The sequence below is a fragment of the Onychomys torridus genome, chromosome 6 (assembly GCF_903995425.1).
Source record: "Onychomys torridus chromosome 6, mOncTor1.1, whole genome shotgun sequence".
Lineage (NCBI taxonomy): Eukaryota > Metazoa > Chordata > Mammalia > Rodentia > Cricetidae > Onychomys > Onychomys torridus.
In genome coordinates, this window is record NC_050448.1 from 64,885,839 (window position 1) to 64,907,051 (window position 21,213).

Genomic DNA, 21,213 nt, shown 5'->3' on the forward strand with positions numbered 1-21,213 from the left:
GTTCCTGTGCCTAGCAACCGTTTCCTCCCTGCTGCCATTACTTGTTTCTTGAGATAGCACCTCATTATGTAGCCCTAACTCTCCGCCTCTGCTTCAGTACACCAGTACACTCAAGTTATCTGTAATGTCCTCTGCCTGAAAGGCCCCTAAGAGGGTACATTCTTTGTGTTTTTGTTTTGTTTTGTTTTTGTTTTTCGAAACACGATTTCTCTGTGTAGCTTTGGAGCCTGTCCCAACTTGTTCTGTAGCCCAGGCTGGCCTCAAACTCACAGAGATCCGCCTGCCTCTGCCTCCCAAGTGCTGGGATTAAAGGCGTGTGCTATCACCGCCCAGCCAAGAACATTCATCTTATAATGAACTAAATGGAAAACATGCTTCAAATTCATCACACAGAAAAGCAGAACACAAAAATCCAAAGCGAAGCTGGGTGTGGTAGTGTACACCTGTAATCACAGCACTGGAGAGGTTGAAAAGGGCAGGAAAGGAGGGAAAAAAGAGGGAAAAAAAAGGAGGAAAAGGAAAATATCCACTGTGAAAAAACTTATTTTTTCATATCAATGGTAGTTAGTCCCACAAGAGTCCATAATCCCTGAACCAACCCCTTTCTCTTAGTCAATCAGATTGTGAAGTTGAGTGTCTACCAATGGGATAAGATATAAGTCACCACCTGAGTTAAGGATAAAAGACAAGAGGCCATCTTGGCATTGTGTGCTGGCTAGCTAGGTGAGCTGTTAGGGACCTGTTTTGTTTGTGTGCTCCTTTATGTGAAAATAACTGCTACTCAGAAGCGTACACCAAACTTCCCTGTTCCTCAATATCCACATTCAAAGAGGCATTTCTTAAGATTATAGACCATGCCTCTCGGAAAAAACAAAACAAAACAAAGTCACCAGCCTGTGATACTGCTGGGAAGTGGTGGCACCTTTAAGAGGTGGAGCTTATTGAAAGGAAGGAAGATCAGCGGTAAAAACTGTCAAGAATACTGGGACTCCTTTTCTCTTAGCTTCCTCTGAGGCAGTCTCATGATACACTGCCCAAAAGTAATGTAGCAGATGTACACCCAGAGGCCCAAAAGAAACGGAGCAAAGCAACCATGGACCACAGCCTGAGAACCCGAGCCCAGATAAACTACACGAGTTCTCTAACAGACACCTCAGGTATTCCATCACAGTGACAGGAAGTTGACATGCAGAATGAAAGGATCAAAGTCTGATAGGGGAGTCACTCTATCAGCCTTCCAAATACTTGGGCAATTTAGATCCATAAGAATAGAGGTGGTATGTTTTAAGACCTAGTGGGTGTAAGAAAAAATCAAGCAAAGTGATACACAGGCCATATCACTGGTTCAAATTCTCCTTTAGCTCTGTGTTCCAACAGTCTTGGGCCTGCCCTCTGTCCTTACCCACCTGATAATAAGCACCAGCGGCATTGGCATCGCCATATGTGGAAAACTGATTGTAGCTGTAGTCATCCCCAGGCTTCGGCATCCAGGGAGCCCCACTTGACCCTGCTGCCATCTTAAACTCAAGGGGGGCATTGGCCGCATCGTCCTGGAAAGCTGGCTCTGGTTCTGTGCCTGGAGGCAGCTCTTCAGGGACAGTGGGGACAGGGTAAGTGTATGGCTCAACTCCAGGTGGCTCAGCCTTGTCAGGGAGGGAGAAAAAGTTCTCAGGAGTAACTTCCTCATCACTGTCGTCCTCCTCCTGTGTGATCTGCTTCGTCACCTGCAGGGCAGCACTCTTGGCAGCAGCCTTGATGGCAGAGGGTGATGGAGTGGTGGTTGTGGTGCCCAAAACAGGAGCAAGTGAGGCAGGCTTGGTCTTAGAAGCCAGTCTAGAGGGCTTAGCATCTGAGGAGACATCTGAGGGTTTCCGGGAGAAGGCATGGGGCAGGAGCAACCTGTTAGTCTCTTTCACAGTCAGGTTTTTAGGTTGGGGAAGCAAGGCAGACAAACCAGTCCCCTCGCCGGATCCCTAGTGAGCCCAGGTTTGGAATGAGAGGGAAGAGAGACAAGTGAGACTTCATGTTATGCACCAGCAACAATGACAAACAAGATCATAGGTTTGTGCTTCTCCTGAGAGCCTCACAGCCCTCGAGGGTTTGTTAGCTCCATGTTCTTAATCTCTGAGCCTTCTCCCCAGCCCTCAAGTGCAGATTCTGCTCAAGAGACATCGTACCTGTTGCTAAAAGTTCTATCTGCCAACCCCCCAAGGAAAGCCCTCTGCAGAGTCAAGCACTTCCTACATCACTTTGTACACTAACTGGCCCACCCATCCAGAGTTCCTCTTACTCATACCAATTGCTTGGGTTCTGCTTTCTGTCTGCTGAAGAGCCAGTCTGTCCTAAGTGTGGGGAGGCATCATAGGAAAAAGAGAGTGGACTAAGGTCACTGTCCTGGAGCACTAGGGGTCTTCTCAGCCAAGAAAAGCCCAGAACGAGTTAAATAAGACCTCTGAGGCAAACAGGCCAGGCAGGAGAGGTGTTCAGCTGGAGAAGGGTCCTTCTCACTGCTCTCTGAGTTTACAGTACCGGAAGGAGGTGCTGGGGGGCAGGTGGAGAGCACTGTCAGGCCACCTTACAAGCGTTCCACTTCTCAGCACCATCTGGGATCATGGTGACACCCCTCTGCAGGGGCAGTTCCCACTCCGCTTTCACAGGTCATCCCTTCGTGCTCATCTTTTTTTGCCATCACTTGTGGAATGCCTTTCAAGTAAGTCTACCTTCTCCAGGAAGCCACCTGACAAGGGAATCACTGGCCCCATTCTTCAGTGCCCCTTCCTTCTGCAGTCACTATAAACACACACCCCAATCACCCTCACCAATAGTCTTTTTGACTTCCACAGGACTCTGTCCTAAGACCTGCAAAAACTAGAAGTGACACCTTAACAAAGTGAAGAGAAGGGACAGCGTCCATACTGCCTATGTGAATTCCAAGACAACTACTTTCCCCCAAGATTTAAGAGCAACATGAGAGCAGACAGTGCAGAGGCAACTGGAAGACACTCTGCAGCAGAGTACAGGTGCTGAGATGAGTGGTAGCCAGCCAACAGCAGGGAGGTCACTCAGCTGGTCTGGACCACAGAGAAGCAGCCAAGGACAACAGTTTCTTGGACTCTCCAGGGCTGGGCTGGACTCTGGAGTCAGCACACCAGACACCGGAGTAATCCCAGCTCCACCTATGTTAGCTGTCTAACTCTGGGCCAGTCCCTCAGTTTTCTCATGTAAACTAGGATGATCATAAGCTAGGATTTAGTCCCTATGATGAAAAAGGAATCGGCTAGACACAGGTAAAGCATTTAGAATGTTACCTAGAGCGAAGTAAGCACTACTGGAGTATCTACTTCCAGGTTAGAAACACAACAGGAAGAACAGGCAATTTTACAACACGGATGCTCCTTATCATCTGACCAGCGTGCTTACACCTCCCTATAATCCTTCTGCCTGAAACCTAATGGACTGAATTAGGTTATAGTTCCTCTTCCTACACTGCCTGTCCTTCCAGAAAAGTCAACTCCAATCGTGCTAAGGCCAGGAAGAAAGGAGAAAAAGAGGGGTGCATCCGATTCAGAGCTACCTCAGAAAGCAGTCGGACCAAGCAGTCCTCAGACACCCGCAAACATGCTAGTTCTCAAATGAACACCTTGGGCACTTTAAGCCCTAGCTCTAGAAACAATCTGGAGAGAAGGAGGAGCTTACCTGCAGGACAGTTTTCTTCTTTGCAGGTTCATCTTCCTCCGAATCTGACTGAGACAAAAAGAACCAGAATAAAGCTTAACTGTTTTAGAACAGTAGAAGAAACACCCTCAGCAAACATCTATAAAGACTGGACCACAGAGGCCACCGTGTGTGCCCACTTCTGCAGAGCTGCAGCCACACTAGCCCTAGCCAAGTGTTCTCTCTGGGCACTGCAACAGCTACAGAGGATGAGTATGCCTTGACCGCCTCAGTTTCTACTCTGTTAAACTGAGACCACTTCCTTCATTTGGTCCTTGGTGCAAAGAAATGCTACACCTATTTTTATAAATGCATCCACTAGAAGATGAATAGGATTTGGCCCACAATCTCACCCAATATCAGCCTCACTTTTAAAACCACTTACATAGACTACAAGACCACAGAGCTGGGGAGCTCCAGTGGGATTAAGTGGTGTGTTAACTACTTCTCTATGAGGCATTAAAGGTCAAAATCGTTGGAGAAATCCATTCCCTCTCCAAGTATGATCTATTGTCTGCCAGACACCATCACTCCTGGCTGGGAAGACAGGCAAACGATGGCTGAAAGGTCCTGGCTAAGAAAGGAGGCCACTAATGTTAACCTTTGGACTCAACAGGACTGGACCACACTGAAAAGACCTGCCTGAGCTTTCTGCCAACTATGGTGTATGCCTTTACTCTCAGCACTCAGGAGGCAGTGGTGAGCTCTTGGCTAGCCTCATGTATACAGCAAGTTCCAGATCAGCCAAAGCTACATAGTGAGACCTGGTCTCAAAACAAAAAAACAACAACAACAACAACAAAAAAAACCTTGCTGGGTGGTGGTGACAAACGCCTCTAATCCCAGCACTCCAGAGGCAAGAGGATCTCTGTGAATTCAAGGTCAGCCTGGTTTACAGATCGAGTTCCAGGACAGCCAGAGCTGTTACACAGAGAAAACCTGTCTCAAAAACAAAACAACAACTTGAGTTTTTGTTTTGTTTTTAGATTGGGACTCTGTGTAGTCCTGCCGTCCTAGACTCACTATGCAGATCAGGCTGGCCTCCAGGTAGCTACACTGGCGACCTTGGGCTTGAATTAGCTTACTACCAGTTTCTTAACATCTCCAAATTAAGGAAAGATGAAAGGTACACAGATAGCAAAGGCTTTTTTTTTTTTTTTTTTTTTTTTTTTAAAGATTTTTAAAATCTTGCCAGGCAGTGGTGGCACACACCTTTAATTCTAGCACTCTTCAGAGGCAGAGGCAGATCTCTGAGTTCAAGGCCAGTCTGGTATACAAAGTGAGTTCCAGGACAGCCAGAGCTGTTACACAGAGAAACCCTGTCTTACAAACAAACAGGAAAAAAAAAATCTTTAAAACAAATCAAGCTTAAAATTAAAAACTACCTCCCAAGTAAGTAAGAAGACGATCCCACCACCGATAACAACCATGGTCTTGGTCTAGCATCTGTAAAGTAAAGGTAAGGCTGGCATGGTGGTGCACACCTTTAATCCCAGCACTCAGGAGGCAGAGGGAGGAAGAGCAGCTCTGTGAGTTTAAGGCCAGCATGACCCTGTTTCAACAAAAAAGCAAGTTCCCAATAACTGTCATGGCAAAGCCTAGGCATCAAGAGTACTAGATACTCAGGGCAGGAGAGATGGCTCAGCCCTGAAGAGCACTGGCTGCTCTTCCAGAGGACTCAGGTTCAATTCCCAGCACCCACATGGCAGCTCACAACTGTCTGTAACTAGTGCCAGGAGAACTGACACCAATGCACACAAAATAAAAATTAATTATTAAAAAAGTTTAAAGGGCTGGAGACATGGCTCAGTAGTTAAGAGCACCATCTGCTCTTCCAAAGGTCCTGAGTTCAATTCCCAGCAACCACATGGTGGCTGACAACCACCTGAAATGAGATCTGGTGCCCTCTTCTGGTCGGCAGGGATACATGCAGACAGAATAATGTATACATAATAAAATAAATAAATTTTTTTTTTTTTAATTTTTAAATAGTGGGCTGGAACGCCGGGCGGTGGTGGCACATGCCTTTGATCCCAGCACTTGGGAGGCAGAGCCAGGTGGATCTCTGTGAGTTCAAGGCCAGCCTGGTCTACAAAGTGAGTTCCAGGAAAGGCAACAAAGCTACAGAGAGAAACCCTGTCTCGAAAAAAAAAACAAAAAAAGGGGGGGGGGGGGGGGGGGGGGAGGGCTGGAGAGATGGCTCAGCGGTTAAAAGCACTGGCTGATCTTCCAAAGGTTCTAAGTTCAATTCCCAGCAACCAAATGATGGCTCACAACCATCTGTAATGAGACCTGGTGCCTTCTGGCCTGCAGGCATACATGCAGGCAGAACACTGTATACATAATAAATAAATCTTTTAAAAAAAACAAACAAACAAACAAACAAAAAACAGATGTAGTTCAAGTGTCCCTCAGTGAGTACAGCCATTATGGAAAACCACAGCACCTTATGTGTATGGAGTTTATGTGTGTGTGTTTGAGGGAACTCTTGGTGACCCTGAACTTGTAATGATCCTCCTGCTTCGGCCTTCTGAGTGCTGGGCTTAGGGGACACACCACCATATCTGGCTTCAGAAGCTTCTAATAGCTAAAGCCTCAGGGGGAAGGTGGAACAGTGGTAGAGCTCACGGTCAGCATGTGGAGGGCCCTGGGTTTAATCCATACACTCTAATAAGAAAACTACCAATCTACTCTGTATCTACCTACCCCCAAACTGGAAAGCTGTGCAGTGAGGAAAACATGCCCATGTTCACAGCAGCAGCATCCACAGTAACCGTTACACAGTCAACCTAAGTGCCCATCAACAGGTAAGTGGATAAAGAAAATACAGTATCTATAACAATGAATAGCAGCCTTTAAAACACAGGGCTGGGGGACGGCAAGATGGCCCTGCAAATATGGGTGTTTGCCACCAAACCTGATGACCCGAATCCAAATCCCTGGGATTTAGAAGATGGAAGGAAAGAACTGACTCCCACAAGATGAACATGCTCCATGCCATGCACACACCCACACCTATACCCATACACAAAATAAGTGTAATTTTAAAAATTTTAAGGAAGGCTTGTGATATAATTCAGTGGGAGAGGGTTTGTTTAACATGCACAAGACACTGGTTCAGTCCTTAGCCAGGCCAAAGGGAAAAAGCAGAAAGAATGACCATTATGAAGTTGTGAAATGGGAAGAATGGAGACATGATGATGCTGTAAACTGAGTACTTACATTCCAGAAATACTAAAACGGTGAACTGCACATGTTCTCACCACAAAAATAAGTATTTGGCACAATGAATATGTTAATTACCTTGATTATACCACACTGTTCATAAATTATGATATCATCCTACGCTCCAAAAAATACCCACAATTAATTATAAACTGTCAATTGACAGTACTTTAAGCCCTTCCCATTCTCACTGACTCCTGGTGCCAAGATGACTGGTGTCTCTCTGTGTCCTTTCAGTGTGCTTTGGTATGGTTACCTGTTCCTGACTCTAAGATCCCAAGAAGCCTTCTGCACTGTGTCCTCATGTGCTTATCTGTCTGCAGTGACATCATACCAACGTGCTCACCAGCACTTGCTGTGCAAATGTGACATTTTTCACACGTCTTTCTGTCTTTATTCTGACAACAGTGGCTGTATCTTACACTGGAACCCCACCACCTGGCAATGATTTTCACTGCTAAATGCTCCCAAAATATTAAAAACAAAAAACATTTAAGAGGGAAATCTGTCTTAGACCTAAATGTGAAAAATAAAGGGCAGCAGAGGGGACAATGGCCACTGAACAAGTACCTGCTGTATATTAACTGTGACTTTTGGTTTGTTGTTATTGTTGTTGTTTTCTTTCTTTCTTTCAAGATTTATCTATTTATTATATATATACAGTGTTCTGCTTGCACATATCCCTGCAGGCCAGAAGGCCACACCAGATCTCATTACAGATGGTTGTGAGCCACCATGTGGGTTCTGGGAATTGAACTCAGGACCTCTGAAGAGCAGCCAGTGCTCTTAACCTCTGAGCCATCTCTCAAGTCAGGGTTTCTGTGTAGCTTTTCGACTGTCCTGGAACTCTGTAGCCCAGGTTGATCTCAAACTCACAGAGATCCACCTGCCTCTGCCTCCCAAGTGCTGGGATCAAAGGCGTGAGCCACCACTGCCCGGCAGTGATCCCTCCAGTCCTGGAGCTTTGATCTTTGTTTGAGAAATGATCTCACGTAGCCCAGGCTGCCCTTAAACTCCCTAAATAGCTAAAGGATGACCTTGAATTCCTGATCCTCCTGCTGGTACATCCAAAGTGCTGGAATTACAGGTATGTATGTGGTGCTGGGAATCAAACCCAGGCCCTTATTTGCATGCTACTTAAACACTCAAAGCAACTGAGCCACACCCCGGCCCTCCTTCCAATAGCATGATTTCAGGTTCATAGCTCAGAAGTCCAAGAGTGGCAAGGACACGACAGAACCTGTGCCAGTCTTGGCGTTTGTGTTTGGAAAGTAACACCACACTGACGGTGCACAAACCTGAGGGCCACACTGAAGTCACATTGGGTCTCTCAGGGAACAGCACAGGTCAGAAGACAGGGTTTCTGTCCGCCCTCACCCCCAAAGCTAGCTAGAATACTACTTCTCCCTGTCACCGTGGTGCTGAGACTGCATGGGCTACTGTCCATGAAAATGCACATAACTAAGGTTCCTAGCAGAGCTCAGGGGCTATTATTCTCTGACTCACTACAATGACATAGTCAACCAAGAAAAAGGTGTGAACCCCAGGATCTGGGCATGTTCAACCCTTTCTCTCTTCAATCCCCATTTCTTCTACCCACCTACCCCCAACAACACCCCACACCCCAACTTCTTCTGATCCTGGAGAGCCTAGCCAACCCCACCCAGCACCCAGCCCCCTGGGTTAGCATGGAGTCCTGGGAACATCTATACTAAAGCACCTGCTATAATAGGTCTACTGGCAGCACTGGGGCAACCAATGACCATTCTTTGTGCTCGTGAGGTTTCTCATTTTTTTTTAATTATTTATTTTTATTTTATGTGCATTGGTGTTTTGCCTACATGTGTATCTGTATGAGGGTGCTGGATCCTCTGTAACCAGAGTTATAGGCAATGTGAGCTGCCATGTGGGTGCTGGGAATTGAACCTGGATCCTCTGGAAGAGCAGCCAGTACTCTTAAACCTCTCCTGCCCTGTCATTGTTTTTTTGGTTTTTTTTTTTTTTTTTTTTTTTTGGTTTTTTTGAGACAGGGTTTCTCTGCAGCTTTGGAGCCTGTCCTGGACTAGCTCTGTAGACCAGGCTGGCCTCGAACTCACAGAGATCCACCTGCCTCTGCCTCCCGAGTGCTGGGATTACAGGCGTGTGCCACCACTGCCCGGCCCTCTCATGGTTTTTTGGAGACAACATTTCACTCTGCAGCCCAAACTACACTGAACCCTCAGCAATCATGATTCAGTCTCCCTAGTGCTCGGATTACAGGCACGACATCATGCATCGTAAAAGCATGTCCTCATTTCTCAGATCCTGTGAAACACAGTGGCCACTGTGACAGTGGAGACAAACTGTCCTAAGGCTAATACGAGTGAAGGCCAGATCAGCAGTGAAAAGAAAATTCAATTTCTCTTTAAATGTCACAGACTGTTTCCAGTATACTGACAACCTGAGGTTTTTGTTGGGTTTTGTTTTTATTTATTTATTTAAACAGGGTCTCTCTAAGAAGCTCTGGCTGGCCTCAAACTTAGATCCACTACCTTTGAGAGTGCTAGGATTAAAAGTGTGCCAATATCTCCCAGCTCTGAGTTTATCTGTTAGACACATACAAACAACCCTATATGACTGACCATTTCTAATGTCACTCACTACTTCTGGATCTAGGATTTGCTGACTACTCATATACGTGCGTGTGCACGCGCACGACAGACAGACGGACAGATTGACACATATGCACATGAGCATGCCATAGCATTAGTGTGGCAGAGGACAACTTTTCAGAGGTGATTCTTTCCTTTTTCCCTGTGGGTCCTGGAGATTGAATTCAGCTTGTCAGGCTTGATGGTAAGTGCTGAGCCATCTTGCTGAACCTCATTTAATGATTTTTAATGAAACTCAAATGAGTAATTTTAATTTTTTCTTTTCTTTTTTTTTACATTTTTATTTTAGGGGGTGTGAGTACACTATGTCTATGAGTAGAAGTCAGAGGACAACTGCTCCCAGTGCCCCTGCTCCCCATCTCTGTACAAAATACCAAGACATGCTAAGGAACGATAGCAAAATAACAAAAGCTCTGTTTTTCATAAGTAAATCATATATTCTTACAGGAGAAGAAAACTTCAAATAAACAGTAAAAAATACCACAATTCAGGTCAGGAGCTGACTTGGTAGGTAAATGCATACAAGCATTAGGACCTGAGTTTACTATCTACAGCCTAGATTGAAAAAAAGAAAAGGGGCTGGAGAGATGGCTCAGAGGTTAAGAGTACTGACTGCTCTTCCAGAGGTCCTGAGTTCAATTCCCAGCAACCACATGGTGGCTCACAACCACCTGTAATGAGATCTGGTGCCCTCTTCTGGCCTACATAATAAATAAATAAATCTTAAAAAAACAAAAAAAAAAAAAAAAAAGGAAGGAAGAAAAAACGAAAAAACAGACACAGTAGTGGACACCTGCTTCTGACCTCTACACAAGGGCACAAATACACACACACACACACATACACAAAATAGTTTTATATTTATTTTTCTTTTCTTTAAACAGAATCTCTCTACATATTCCTCACTTTGCTGGGACTAGCTCTGTAGACCAGGCTAGCCTTCTCAGAGATCCACCTGCCTCTGCCTCCCAGTGCTGGTATTAAAGGCTTGTACCTTCGTGCCCAGCTCAACTTTTTTTTTTTTTTTTTTTGGTTTTTCAAGACAGGGTTTCTCTGTATAGCTCTGGAGCCTGTCCTGGATCTCACTTTGTAGATCAAGCTGGCCTCGAACTCACAGAGATTCGCCTGGCTCTGCCTCCCAAGTGCTGGGATTAAAGGCTTGTGCCAGCACCACCCAACCTCAACTTTTTTTTTTTTTTTTTAAGTACATTTTTAAAAAAGACTAGCCAGGCAGTAGTGGTAAATGCCTTTTATCCCCCAGCACTCGGGAGCCAGAGGCAGGCATAACTTTTTGTGCTAAGCCAGGATGATCAGTTCCAGGACAGCCTACACAGAGAAATCATGTCTCAAAAGACCAAAAAAAAAAAGGGGGGGGGGATACCAAAAACCTCAGGAAATAAAGAACTCACAAGTTTCAGGAAGTCCCTGAAATTTACCAAGTTCCTAAGACCTTCTCCATTCCCCAAGGTTATATAAAGAGTATAGACAGTACAGATGGCTGCAAAGTAACTCTCTAAGCTGTGGAGCTGCTTCCATGTCCTGAAGAGCTCTGGAGTGTCAGCTTTTGTGAACATTCGACAATGAACTTTCAGTGACACACCTGCTTCTGAGTTGTGAATACTTATAACCCCAGTGAACTCAATGATGTACCAAGTTAGACTCTGGTAGTATATTTTGATCTGTTGTAGGCTCCCTATCTGGGTTAAGGAGACGTTTGTTCAGAATTCCCCAGGAATAATGCCACACAACAGGAGGCCAGCCTGGACTACTGAGTAAGACCACAATGGAGAATGGTGTTATTATATTTCTTTTTAGCCTCATAGGAACTTTCTAAAGCTCAGGGGCCACCACTGTCCTCTCCAGCTGCCGAGAGTGACACTACACACGAAGAGACAGCTGAGCAAGAGCGGAAACAGACATGTTCCATTAGGCTAGGTCCAGGGGGATCTGCTCCTCTCTCCATGCCGCGTCTCCATGGCAGCCCCCCTCTTATCTTCTCAGGCTCTGGTTCTCAGAGACTCTCCAAAGCAATTGCTAGCTATCAGGGCCAGGAGCCAAGGAGGAAATCGAGGCTAAGAACAGACACCCCACCTCTCCAGACTCCAAATGAATTATACTTTTATCCCATTAGCTAGACTCATCAACTTCTTGAACTCTTTGGTCTCTTATTCGCCCTTGGGTTAGGATTTTGTTTTCTCTATTTTACTTCTTGTTTATCTTCCTTTCTGATTTCTGCCTACCTGTGGGCCTTCTCCTTCCTTTTAAGTAAATACCAAGACAGAGCAAAGCACCCCAGGTTCAAATATAACCTCTGCCACCACTTCAAAACTGTGGTTTGGGGCAACCTGCCTGTGTTCTCTAAACCTGTTTCCTTCTGGGTGAACTGGAGTTATGAGTCTAGCACAAAATGGGTGAGGCAGAGCACATGCATGCCAATAACCCTAGCACCTGGGAGGAGAGAAGCAGATGATCCTCCACTACATAGGGGAGGTGCTGACAGCCTAGGCTAGACCTTGTTTTGAAGGGGAGAGAAAAGAGCTCTGTGCTGTGCCAACACCTTCAGCAGGTCCCCACAAACATTAGCAGGCCCCAACCCTGAAATTTATTGTTGTTGCTATTTGAAACAGGGTCTCACTATGTAGACCAGGTTGGCCAGAAACTACTGAGTTCCACCTGCCTTTCCATTCTAAGTGCTGAGAATTAAAAGTGTGTGTGACCATGCTCCACAAGGAACCAACCCTAAAATTTGTGTCAGAATATATTATATGAGAAAAAACTCTCATAACATAAGAATTGTTATCCTAAGTCTGTCTTTCTCAGTATCTTTATCCCCTGGGCCTAGGAAATCAACCAATGGCCTTTCAGTAAGAACAAGAAGAGCAAGAAAGGGGAAAAAGCAGATAACCCCCACCATGGGTCATTTCCTGCTTAGGTCAACAGGTGAGAGAAGCTGAGCGTGCAGGCACTTTCCTACAGTCCCAGCTCTAGGGAAGGGGAGGCAAAAGGGGTCTTGAATCCAAGGTGAACTGGGGACTGGGCCACACACACAACACAGGCATCGCCCGTTACACACACGCACGCACGCACGCACCCGTTACACACACACACACACACAACACAGGCATCGCCCGTTACACACACGCACGCACGCACGCACCCGTTACACACACACACACACACAACACAGGCATCGCCCGTTACACACACGCACGCACGCACGCACGCACGCACGCACGCACGCGGGGTGGGGGGGCAGAAGATGACAAAAAGAACAGATAATTGAGGTTGGTTGTGGACTGCACCCCTGCATGCCATTCCTCTCCCCTTGATCACAGACAGCTGGTAACCTGGAAACTGGGAGGGCCCAGACCACAGTTTACTCTGAGATGAGCTATAAAAAGAAAGAAATAAAAAATCAAGATGCTGTAGGTGGCTTTCCCCTGCAGCAAAGGTAAGAAGCACCAAATTCTAAGAAAATTCTTTAAGGCAGTGAGCTTATCCTTGTGTGGTGGTTTGAAAGAAAATGGCCCCACCCAGGCGGTGGTGGCACACGTCTTTAACCCTAGCACTCAGGAGGCAGCCAGGAGGATTTGTATGAATTCAAGGCCAGCCTGGTTTACAGAGTGAGATCCAGGATGGGCACCAAAACTACACAGAGAAACTCTGTCTCAGGGAAGAAAAAAAAAAAAGGAAGGAAGAGGTTGGGGATTTAGCTCAGTGGAAGAGCACTTGCCTAGCAAGCACAAGGCCCCGGGTTCAATCCTCAGCTCAAAAAAAAAAAAAAAAGGAAGGAAGGAAAGGAGGGAGGGGAGGAAGGGAAAAGGGAAGGGAAGGAAGAAGGGAAAGAAAAAGGGAAGGGAAGGAAAAGACAAGGGAAGGGAAGGAAAGGAAAAAGGGAAGGGAAAGGAAAGGGAAAGAAAGGAAAGGAAATGGCCCCAATAGCTCATAGGGAGTGGCACTATTAGGAGATGCTGCCTTGCTGGAGTAGGTGTGGCTTTGTTGGAGGAGGTGTGTCACTAGGGGGTAGGCTCTGAGGTCTCAGAAGCTCAAGCCAGGCCTAGTGAGTCTCAGTCTCTTCCTGCTGCCTGGAGGGTCCAGATGTAGAACTCTCAGCTACCTTTCCAGCACCATGTCTGCCTGAATGCCAGCATGCTCCCTGCCATGATGATAGTGGACTAAACCTCTGAACCTGTAAGCCAGCCCCAATTCAAAGCTTTCCTTCCTAAGGGCTGCCTTGGTCACAGTGTCTCTTCACAGCAATAGAAACCCTAACTAAGACAGCTTGCAAACATGCACTGAGCACTGTAGAAGGGTTTGTTCCACCCATGACCGTGGGCTATAGGGCCCGAAGGAGGCAGTGCTTCCTGCTGTTGTATGTGACCACGTAAAAGGAGAGGCAGAAGGGTCACATATCCCTTCTCCCTGCTCCTGCCTGTGAGGTGGATTTGTGAACACTTCAGCTGCCTACCCCACTCTGTATTTGTGAGTGTATTTCCTCAGTTTATATCTTAAAAAATCCCTATTACCCATTAAATAGACTCCACGTGGATTGATCTTAATAGAGGGCCCATGCACAGCATGGGGTTCAGAATCAGAGCTCTTAGGACCAGACAGGGCACAGCTCTTTAAAGACCAGGACGCAGAGGTGGAGAGATGGCTCAGATGTTAAGAGCACTGGCTGCTCTTCCAGAGGACCAGGGTTCAATTCCCAGCACTCACATGGAACTAACAACCAATTTTGAGGATTCCATGCTCTCTCTTCTGGTCTCCATGGACACTGCATGCATGGGTATACAGACACAATCAGGCAAAACACCTATTAACGTAAGGCTACAAAAGACCAGGTAGCCAGGTGTTATATTGCACACCTTTAATCCCAGCACTTGGGAGGCAGAGGCAGGCGGATCTCTGGGTTTGAAGCCAGCCTGGTCTACAGAGTGAGTTCCAGGAGAGCCAGGACAACACAGAGAAAGCCTGTCTGGAAAGACAAAGCAAAACAAAACAAAAACCCTCAGGAAATAAAGAGCTCACAAATTTCAGAAAGTCCCTGAAATTTATCAGGTTCCCAAGACCTTCAAGGTAGAGTCTGCCTCTGCCCGCTGAGTACTGGGATTAAAAACATGAGCCACCACCATCCAGCTGAGAAGGCCAGGTCACATACACCTGAGCACATTCAATATTCTTAGGCTGCCTTTCTCCAAGAGTTATGTTCAAAGAACAAAACTAGCACCTTGAATAGAACACTGGGAAACAAGCAGCTAGGGGCTGGCATTCCAGTGGACCATCCCTCCACACTCCAGAAGCTGCCTGGGTCACATAAGTCAAGTCCTCTGCTGCCTGCCACTTTCACCAGCTTAACTGAAGAGCCTACAGCTTCCACCACAAATCTTTTTCTCTTTTTGGGTATTTGAGGCAGGATCTTGCTATGCAGCCCTGCTTGTTATGTAGATAAGGGGTCCCAAACTCAGGCATTTCCTGTGCCTCAGCCTCTGAAGTGCAAGGATTACAGGTGTCTCACCAAGTTGTTTTAATGCTACCTCCATGAAGAAAGGAGCTGTCACTGTGGAGAGAAACACACTGGCTTAGGTGACACCAGCCTCATGCATTCCCCAAACATAACAATTAAGCTGAGGTAAAGTTGGAGGGGGAGCAGCAGCCAGACCATGTTCTATTCCATCCATGGACGGACCTTTCTTAAGCCCAGTTAAGTCAAGACCAAGGTTAGTTTCAATGGCAAACAGAAAGCTTTTGTAAACTCTCAGACCGAGACATGACAAACTCAGAGGAGAATAAAAGGACAAGTGATCTGAAAGAAAGCTCTGAAGGAGATGAGATTCTAGAATAGCCTTCCAGAAAGAACTCATGTGAGTTCCTCCATTTAGAGAATAAACTTACAGAGTGCTCCCCTCACCAAGAAAATTTCTCTTTACAACAGACAGAGACAACTACAGAAAACCACACCAACCAATCCAAATGCAGAGTTGTGAAACTCCTTCCCAACACCTACAGCTACGAAACAGCTCCGACATCTAAGGCTCAGATCATGGCAGTTGTGAGGCTGTCTCCTAGTAACACCAGAACCTATACCTATACCTAATAACCTACACCCATCAAGTTTCAACAACATGAATGCCTAACTAGGAGCTGAACAAGGACAACAGCAGCAACCCAGGACGCCTCAACCCTACACAAAGAACTACGGGCAACTGAGGAATGAATGCTGAGAGGGAGAACCCGTCTCCCCAAGGAAGAACATACCAATCAATCCGCTGTCCAATACCAAATGGTCAACCCTAAAAACATATACACACTACCATACAGTGTGAGATCATATTTAGAAATATATATGTATATACATAAACATATGCATGTAACAACAATTAATGAAAAAAGAGGCCATGAATTTGAAAAACAGCAAAGAGGTACACATGGAAGAATTTGGAGGGAGAAAGGAAGGGAAAATAATATAATTATAACCTCCAAAATAAGAGAAGTAAGCTGGGCAGTGGTGGCACACTCCTTTAATCCCAGCACTCGGGAGGCAGAGGCAGGTGGGTCTCTGTGAGTTCAAGGCCAGCCTGGTCTACAGAGCTAGTCCAGGACAGGCTCCAAAAGCTACAGAGAAACCCTGTCCCGAAAAACCAAAAAAAAAAAAAAAAAAAAAAAGAAAAGAAAAGAAAAGAAAGAAGTAACCTCTGCTCTGTCTTCATGGAGTCTGCACACTAGAGGAAGGAGAAAAGCTAAGTATATAGTATGCAATATGGTGGTTAAGCTACAGAGAAAAACAAAGCAGGGCCAGGCAATGGCAATGCACACCTTTGACTCCAGCACCAAACTACATCTATAGTTCATGAATGAATCTGTATGAATTTCAGTTTCACTATCTAGGTTCTGTCAAGGTTAGATGAGTTTGGACATGAGGGTACACTTTCTAGAAGAGGCAGTCAGAAGACAGAGAGGCAGATGGATCTCTGAGTTGGAGGCCAAGCCTGGTCTATGTAGCAAGTTCCAGGCCAGCTAGAGTTACATAGTAGGACTGTGCATCAAAAAACCCAGGGAGAAGCATGTGAGAGGCAACCACATGTAAGCAGGTAGGCTAGCAATGCTCCTGAGAACATGCCATTTAGCCAAGACTGGCAGAGAACGGGCAGCACACTGGGATGCCTACTGGGGGAAACTGAGAGAACATGAAGTACAAAAACAGAGCTGGCCCATGCAGGAAAGAACGCTAAAGAAAAGCAGAGCTAGCAAAGGGAGCCCAGGATGGAGCAATTCATGTAGCCAAAGGTAGAAAGCAAAGAGCTCTCGCACGCCTTCTTCCCGAGGGTTACTGTCTGTCTCCCTTATCAAAGGAAGCCTTCATTCCAAGAGGCCTTGTCTTTTTCTGCTCAAACATCTGAAAACAACACAAAGTCAGACATGGCGGCACATCTTTAATCCCAGCACTTAGGAGGCAGAGGCAGAAGGATCTCTGTGAGTTCAAGGCCAGCCTGGTCTACAGAGTAAATTCCAGGGCAGCCAGGACTACATAGAGACCCTGTTTAAATAAATAGACAAATAAACAAAAAAAAAACAACATAAGCTTGTGGTGATATTGTGTTCCCCAAAATATTGTGCACCCTAATAAATTTATCTGGGGGTCAGAGAACAGAAGAGCCACAAGATATACAGGCCAGAAAATGGTGGCACACACATCTTTAATCCTAGCATTCTAGAGGCAGAGATCCATCTGGATCTCTGTGAGCTCAAGGTCACACTGGAAACAGCCAGGCGTGGTGACAAGAGCCTTTAATCCCAGGAAGTGATGGCAGGAAGCAGAAAGGTATATAATATAAGGCAGTGAGGACCAGAAACTAGACCTGGTTAAGCTTTTGGCCTGGTTAAGCTTTTAAGCTTTTAGCAGCAGTTCAGCTGAGATCTATTTGGATGAGGAAACAGGATCAGTTGAGGAACTGGCAAGGTGAGGTGGCTGTGGCCTGTTCTGCTTCTCTGATCATTCAGCATTCACCCCAATACCTGGCTCCAAGTTTGTTTTTATTAATAAGACCTGTTAAGATACTTGCTACAGGGCTGGAGAGATGGCTCAGAGGTTAAGAGCACTGGCTGTTCTTCCAGAGGTCCTGAGTTCAATTCCCAGCAACCACATGGTGGCTCACAGCCATCTGTAATGAGATCTGGTGCCCTCTTCTAGTGTGCAGGCATACATGCACAAGCAGAATACTGTATATATAGTACATAAATAAATCTTAAAAAAAAAAAAAATCATTACCTCCATTTAGAAGATTCAGTATCAGCTTTAGGACTCCCAAGTTAGCTGATACAGCACAATCAGATCAACCTCTCCATACCCATTCTTATGACCCAAGTAGCTGCTACACTGTAAGTCATCTATGCACTTCCAGTTTAAAAAAAAAAAAAAAGATACTTGCTACATAAGCTTGACTGCCTCTTCTAGAAAGTGTACCCTCATGTCCAAACTCATCTAACCTTGACAAAACCTAGATGGTGAAACTGAAATTCATATAGATTCATTCATGAACTACAGATGTAGTACAGTTGATAAGAGTGTTTGCTTGGCTGGCCAGCACTAACACACACCTTTAATTCCAACACTCGGGAGGCAGAGGCAGGCAGATCTCTTCTGTAAGTTCGAGGCCAGCCTGGTCTACAGAGCGAGATCCAGGGCAGGCTCCAAAGCTATACAGAGAAACCATATCTGGAAAAACCAAAATTAAAAAAAGAAAAAAAAAAAAAAAGAGTTTAAGGCTAACCTTAGCTACATAGTAAATCTGAAGCCAGCCTGTGCTACCCAACCCTGGTTGTGTAGGCTGTAATCCACCTACAGGAGAGAGTGAAGCAGAATAATCTAAAATTTAAGGTCATTATAGACAATCAAGAAAAACTATTTCTCAAAATAAAAATTGGAAATAGGGCTGGGGCTGTAGCTCAATGTAAGAGTGTTTACCTAGCATGCATGAAGCCACAGGTTCAACTCCCAGAGTGTGTGTGTGTGTGTGTGTGTGTGTGTGTGTGTGTGTGTGTGTTGAGGGGGGGGGGCGGATTCTCAATTTCTTAAGCCAGGGACAGTGTAGTTACTTCTTAATCCAACACGAGGAGACTAAGATCATAAACTGGAGCCGAGCCTGGGCTACACAGTGAAACCGTCTCAAAATAAATATTTCCATTTCTTCTCTAACGCCCCTCAAAAACAAGTCCAAGAGTCGTGTCCTTTAGCACCTTTATCAAGCCTTATTATTTCAGGGATGGAGCAAAGGATACGGCTGGTCCTGGGTGTTCAACATGAGCACTATGGTCCCTATCAGCGGTCACTTCTGGTGCCCACGTTGTACCTGACCTCAATATGGGAAAGAGGAGGGGCCAGCCTGAGATGAAGATGCTAAAGGGAAGGAAGTGTCCCTATGCATGTACCTTGGCCTGTCAGTGCCAAGGATACCATTTAACCCTTTCTGCAAGCCAGCCCCGGGTTCCAAAATGCCCCGTGGCCAGTACCCTAACTCCCCAAAGTTGACAAGTAAGTTCATCTGAATTAACCGCCTTCTAAGAGGATTCTAGCGGCCTTGAGTCAACGGGTGAGTCTCTAGGGCTCCATTACGGCCACAAGTCCCTCCTACCCCCAAACTCAAACCCAATGGGGCTTGCGGTGGCCCCCTCGGTACTCACATCGCCCTTATGCAGCTCCGGCGCCGCGATCCTCACCGGCTCGCTTCTCTTCTTTGGCCTGGGAAGCCCCAAGGGGGGTCCGACACTGCCCACGGCTGGGGGCAGACTGAGACCGGGGCCTTGGGGCGACGGCAGCCCCAGCCCCTCGCCCACGCCCGCAGCCTCGGCGGGGCTCACTCCTGCAGGTGGCGGGAAGCCGCCCAAGCCGAAGGGCAAAGGCGGAGGAGGCTGCAGCCTGGGGTCTCCGGTGGGCGGGGGCAGCAAGAGCGGCGGGGGAAAGGCTGGAGCCAGCATCTGGGGGGGCGGGGGCAGCAAGGCCGGACCCTTGGGTGCGGGCAGAGAAGCGAACAGGCCTCCTAACGTGGGCCCGGGCATAGGAGCCGCCGCATCCTCTTCCTCCGGCTCCGGCTCCGGTTCATCCGGCTCACTCTCATCGCTGCTGGCATAAGCAACCAGAGACATGGCGCCTCCCGCCTTTGGGACGCCCTTGCCCGCAGACTAGGCCTACTTGAGACCCGGGATGTCCCGGCGGCCTAGTAGGCCCCACCACTGGGCAAGGCGGGGAACTGAAAAGCGCCCCCTGCTCCGTGTTCTAGGGCTACCCTCGGCAGGAACCCATGGCCAGGGTTGATTTACACCGAGTAAGAATTCCCGCTTCACTTAAGCTCCGAGCGCCAGGCAACTACACACAGCTAATGGCCGCCGAGTCACTCCGCCTACTACTCGCCTCACAAACATAAGAACTATAATTCCCAGAGAACACTTTTGCAACAGCCCAGTCTCTACCTCGGGGAACTCAGTGCAGAGCATGGCGGGAGTTGGAGTCCGAAGTTGGAGTAAATGGTGCGCTGAAAGGCTGGGAGAAGCCCTCCTCTGACGCAGGGATTCTTGGGATTCGTAGTTTGTTTATTTGTTTGTTGTTGCCGTGAAAGTCCTAAGTTACTACAAGCCCCATGGATCAGCGCGGTAGTCACGGAAACACTTAGAGCATTTCGGTACTTGAAGTTAGTTCCTTAGAGCCCTTAAGGTTTATGGGAGCTGTGGTACGCTTAGAAACTGCAAGTGTTGTCGGGAAAGTGATGGCGTCTGGGAAAGTGGACGAGCAACTAGCTTAAAGGGAAAGTTACCTGTAAATAAATGGTGATGCTTCCAAGGCTACCTGGGAGTTAGAACAAAGCACTCCAAGAAAAGCCCAAGCCCAAGGGACGTGTATGAAATTAAGCTGCAAAACCAGAAAGAAAATGAGGCCGCAGGCATCTGAGAACTGAAGTAAATGTGACATAAAAAAGGAAAGAGGTGATCTCCTTTGCTATGGCGGGTACACATCCAGGAACACATCTCCCCTGAAGCCTGCCTACCAAGAAGTCTGGGGCTTGGGCTCCTTCCGCAGCAACCAGTGAGACAGAGAGGTGGCCAAGGCGCGGGAAGCTAGGGTGAGGCAGTAAAGGGACAGACTTGGGTATGCCGTCTGTTCTGCCGGCATCTGTATATCCACCCACGTTTATGATAGGCTTTTTCACGTGCTGTCTGCCTGTGAGGATGTGTTTTGCACCTGTTCTTCCCTGCCTACCTGTGATTCTGGATCACATTCTGTCACCCTGTAACGGAGTGCCCGCTACTTGTCAGTCTGTCTGTGCATATCCTCTACATCCATCGCTCTGGGTACTCCCTCCCTGCTCCTAAGAGCAGAAAACTATTGAGATCAGCCAACGAAAGCGCTGTTGAGATTTGGCAAGGAGGCTAAAAAAGATAGTGTGTGCCGAGGTGGTGGCGCACGCCTTTAATCCCAGCACTCGGGAGGCAGAGCCAGGCGGATCTCTGGGAGTTCGAGGCCAGCCTGGTTTACAGAGTGAGTTCCAGGAAAGGCGCAAAGCTACACAGAGAAACCCTGTCTCGAAAAAACACAAACAAAAACAAAGATAGTGTGCTTTGAGAGAAGGAT

At 46.8% G+C, this 21,213-nt stretch overlaps 1 protein-coding gene across 1 annotated transcript in view; it reads right to left on the bottom strand.

Moving 5' to 3' along the window:
* Prcc (proline rich mitotic checkpoint control factor) overlaps positions 1–20,007 on the bottom strand; it is a 29,658-nt gene extending 9,651 nt beyond the window's left edge. The window contains exons 1-3 of the mRNA XM_036190993.1: positions 19,272–20,007; positions 3,697–3,744; positions 1,407–1,973 (exon numbers count right to left, since the gene is read on the bottom strand). Coding sequence (XP_036046886.1) covers positions 1,407–1,973; positions 3,697–3,744; positions 19,272–19,733 — 1,077 coding nt within the window. The 5' untranslated portion in view covers positions 19,734–20,007. The remainder of the gene's footprint in view (positions 1–1,406; positions 1,974–3,696; positions 3,745–19,271) is intronic.
* Positions 20,008–21,213: the final 1,206 nt, after the last annotated feature.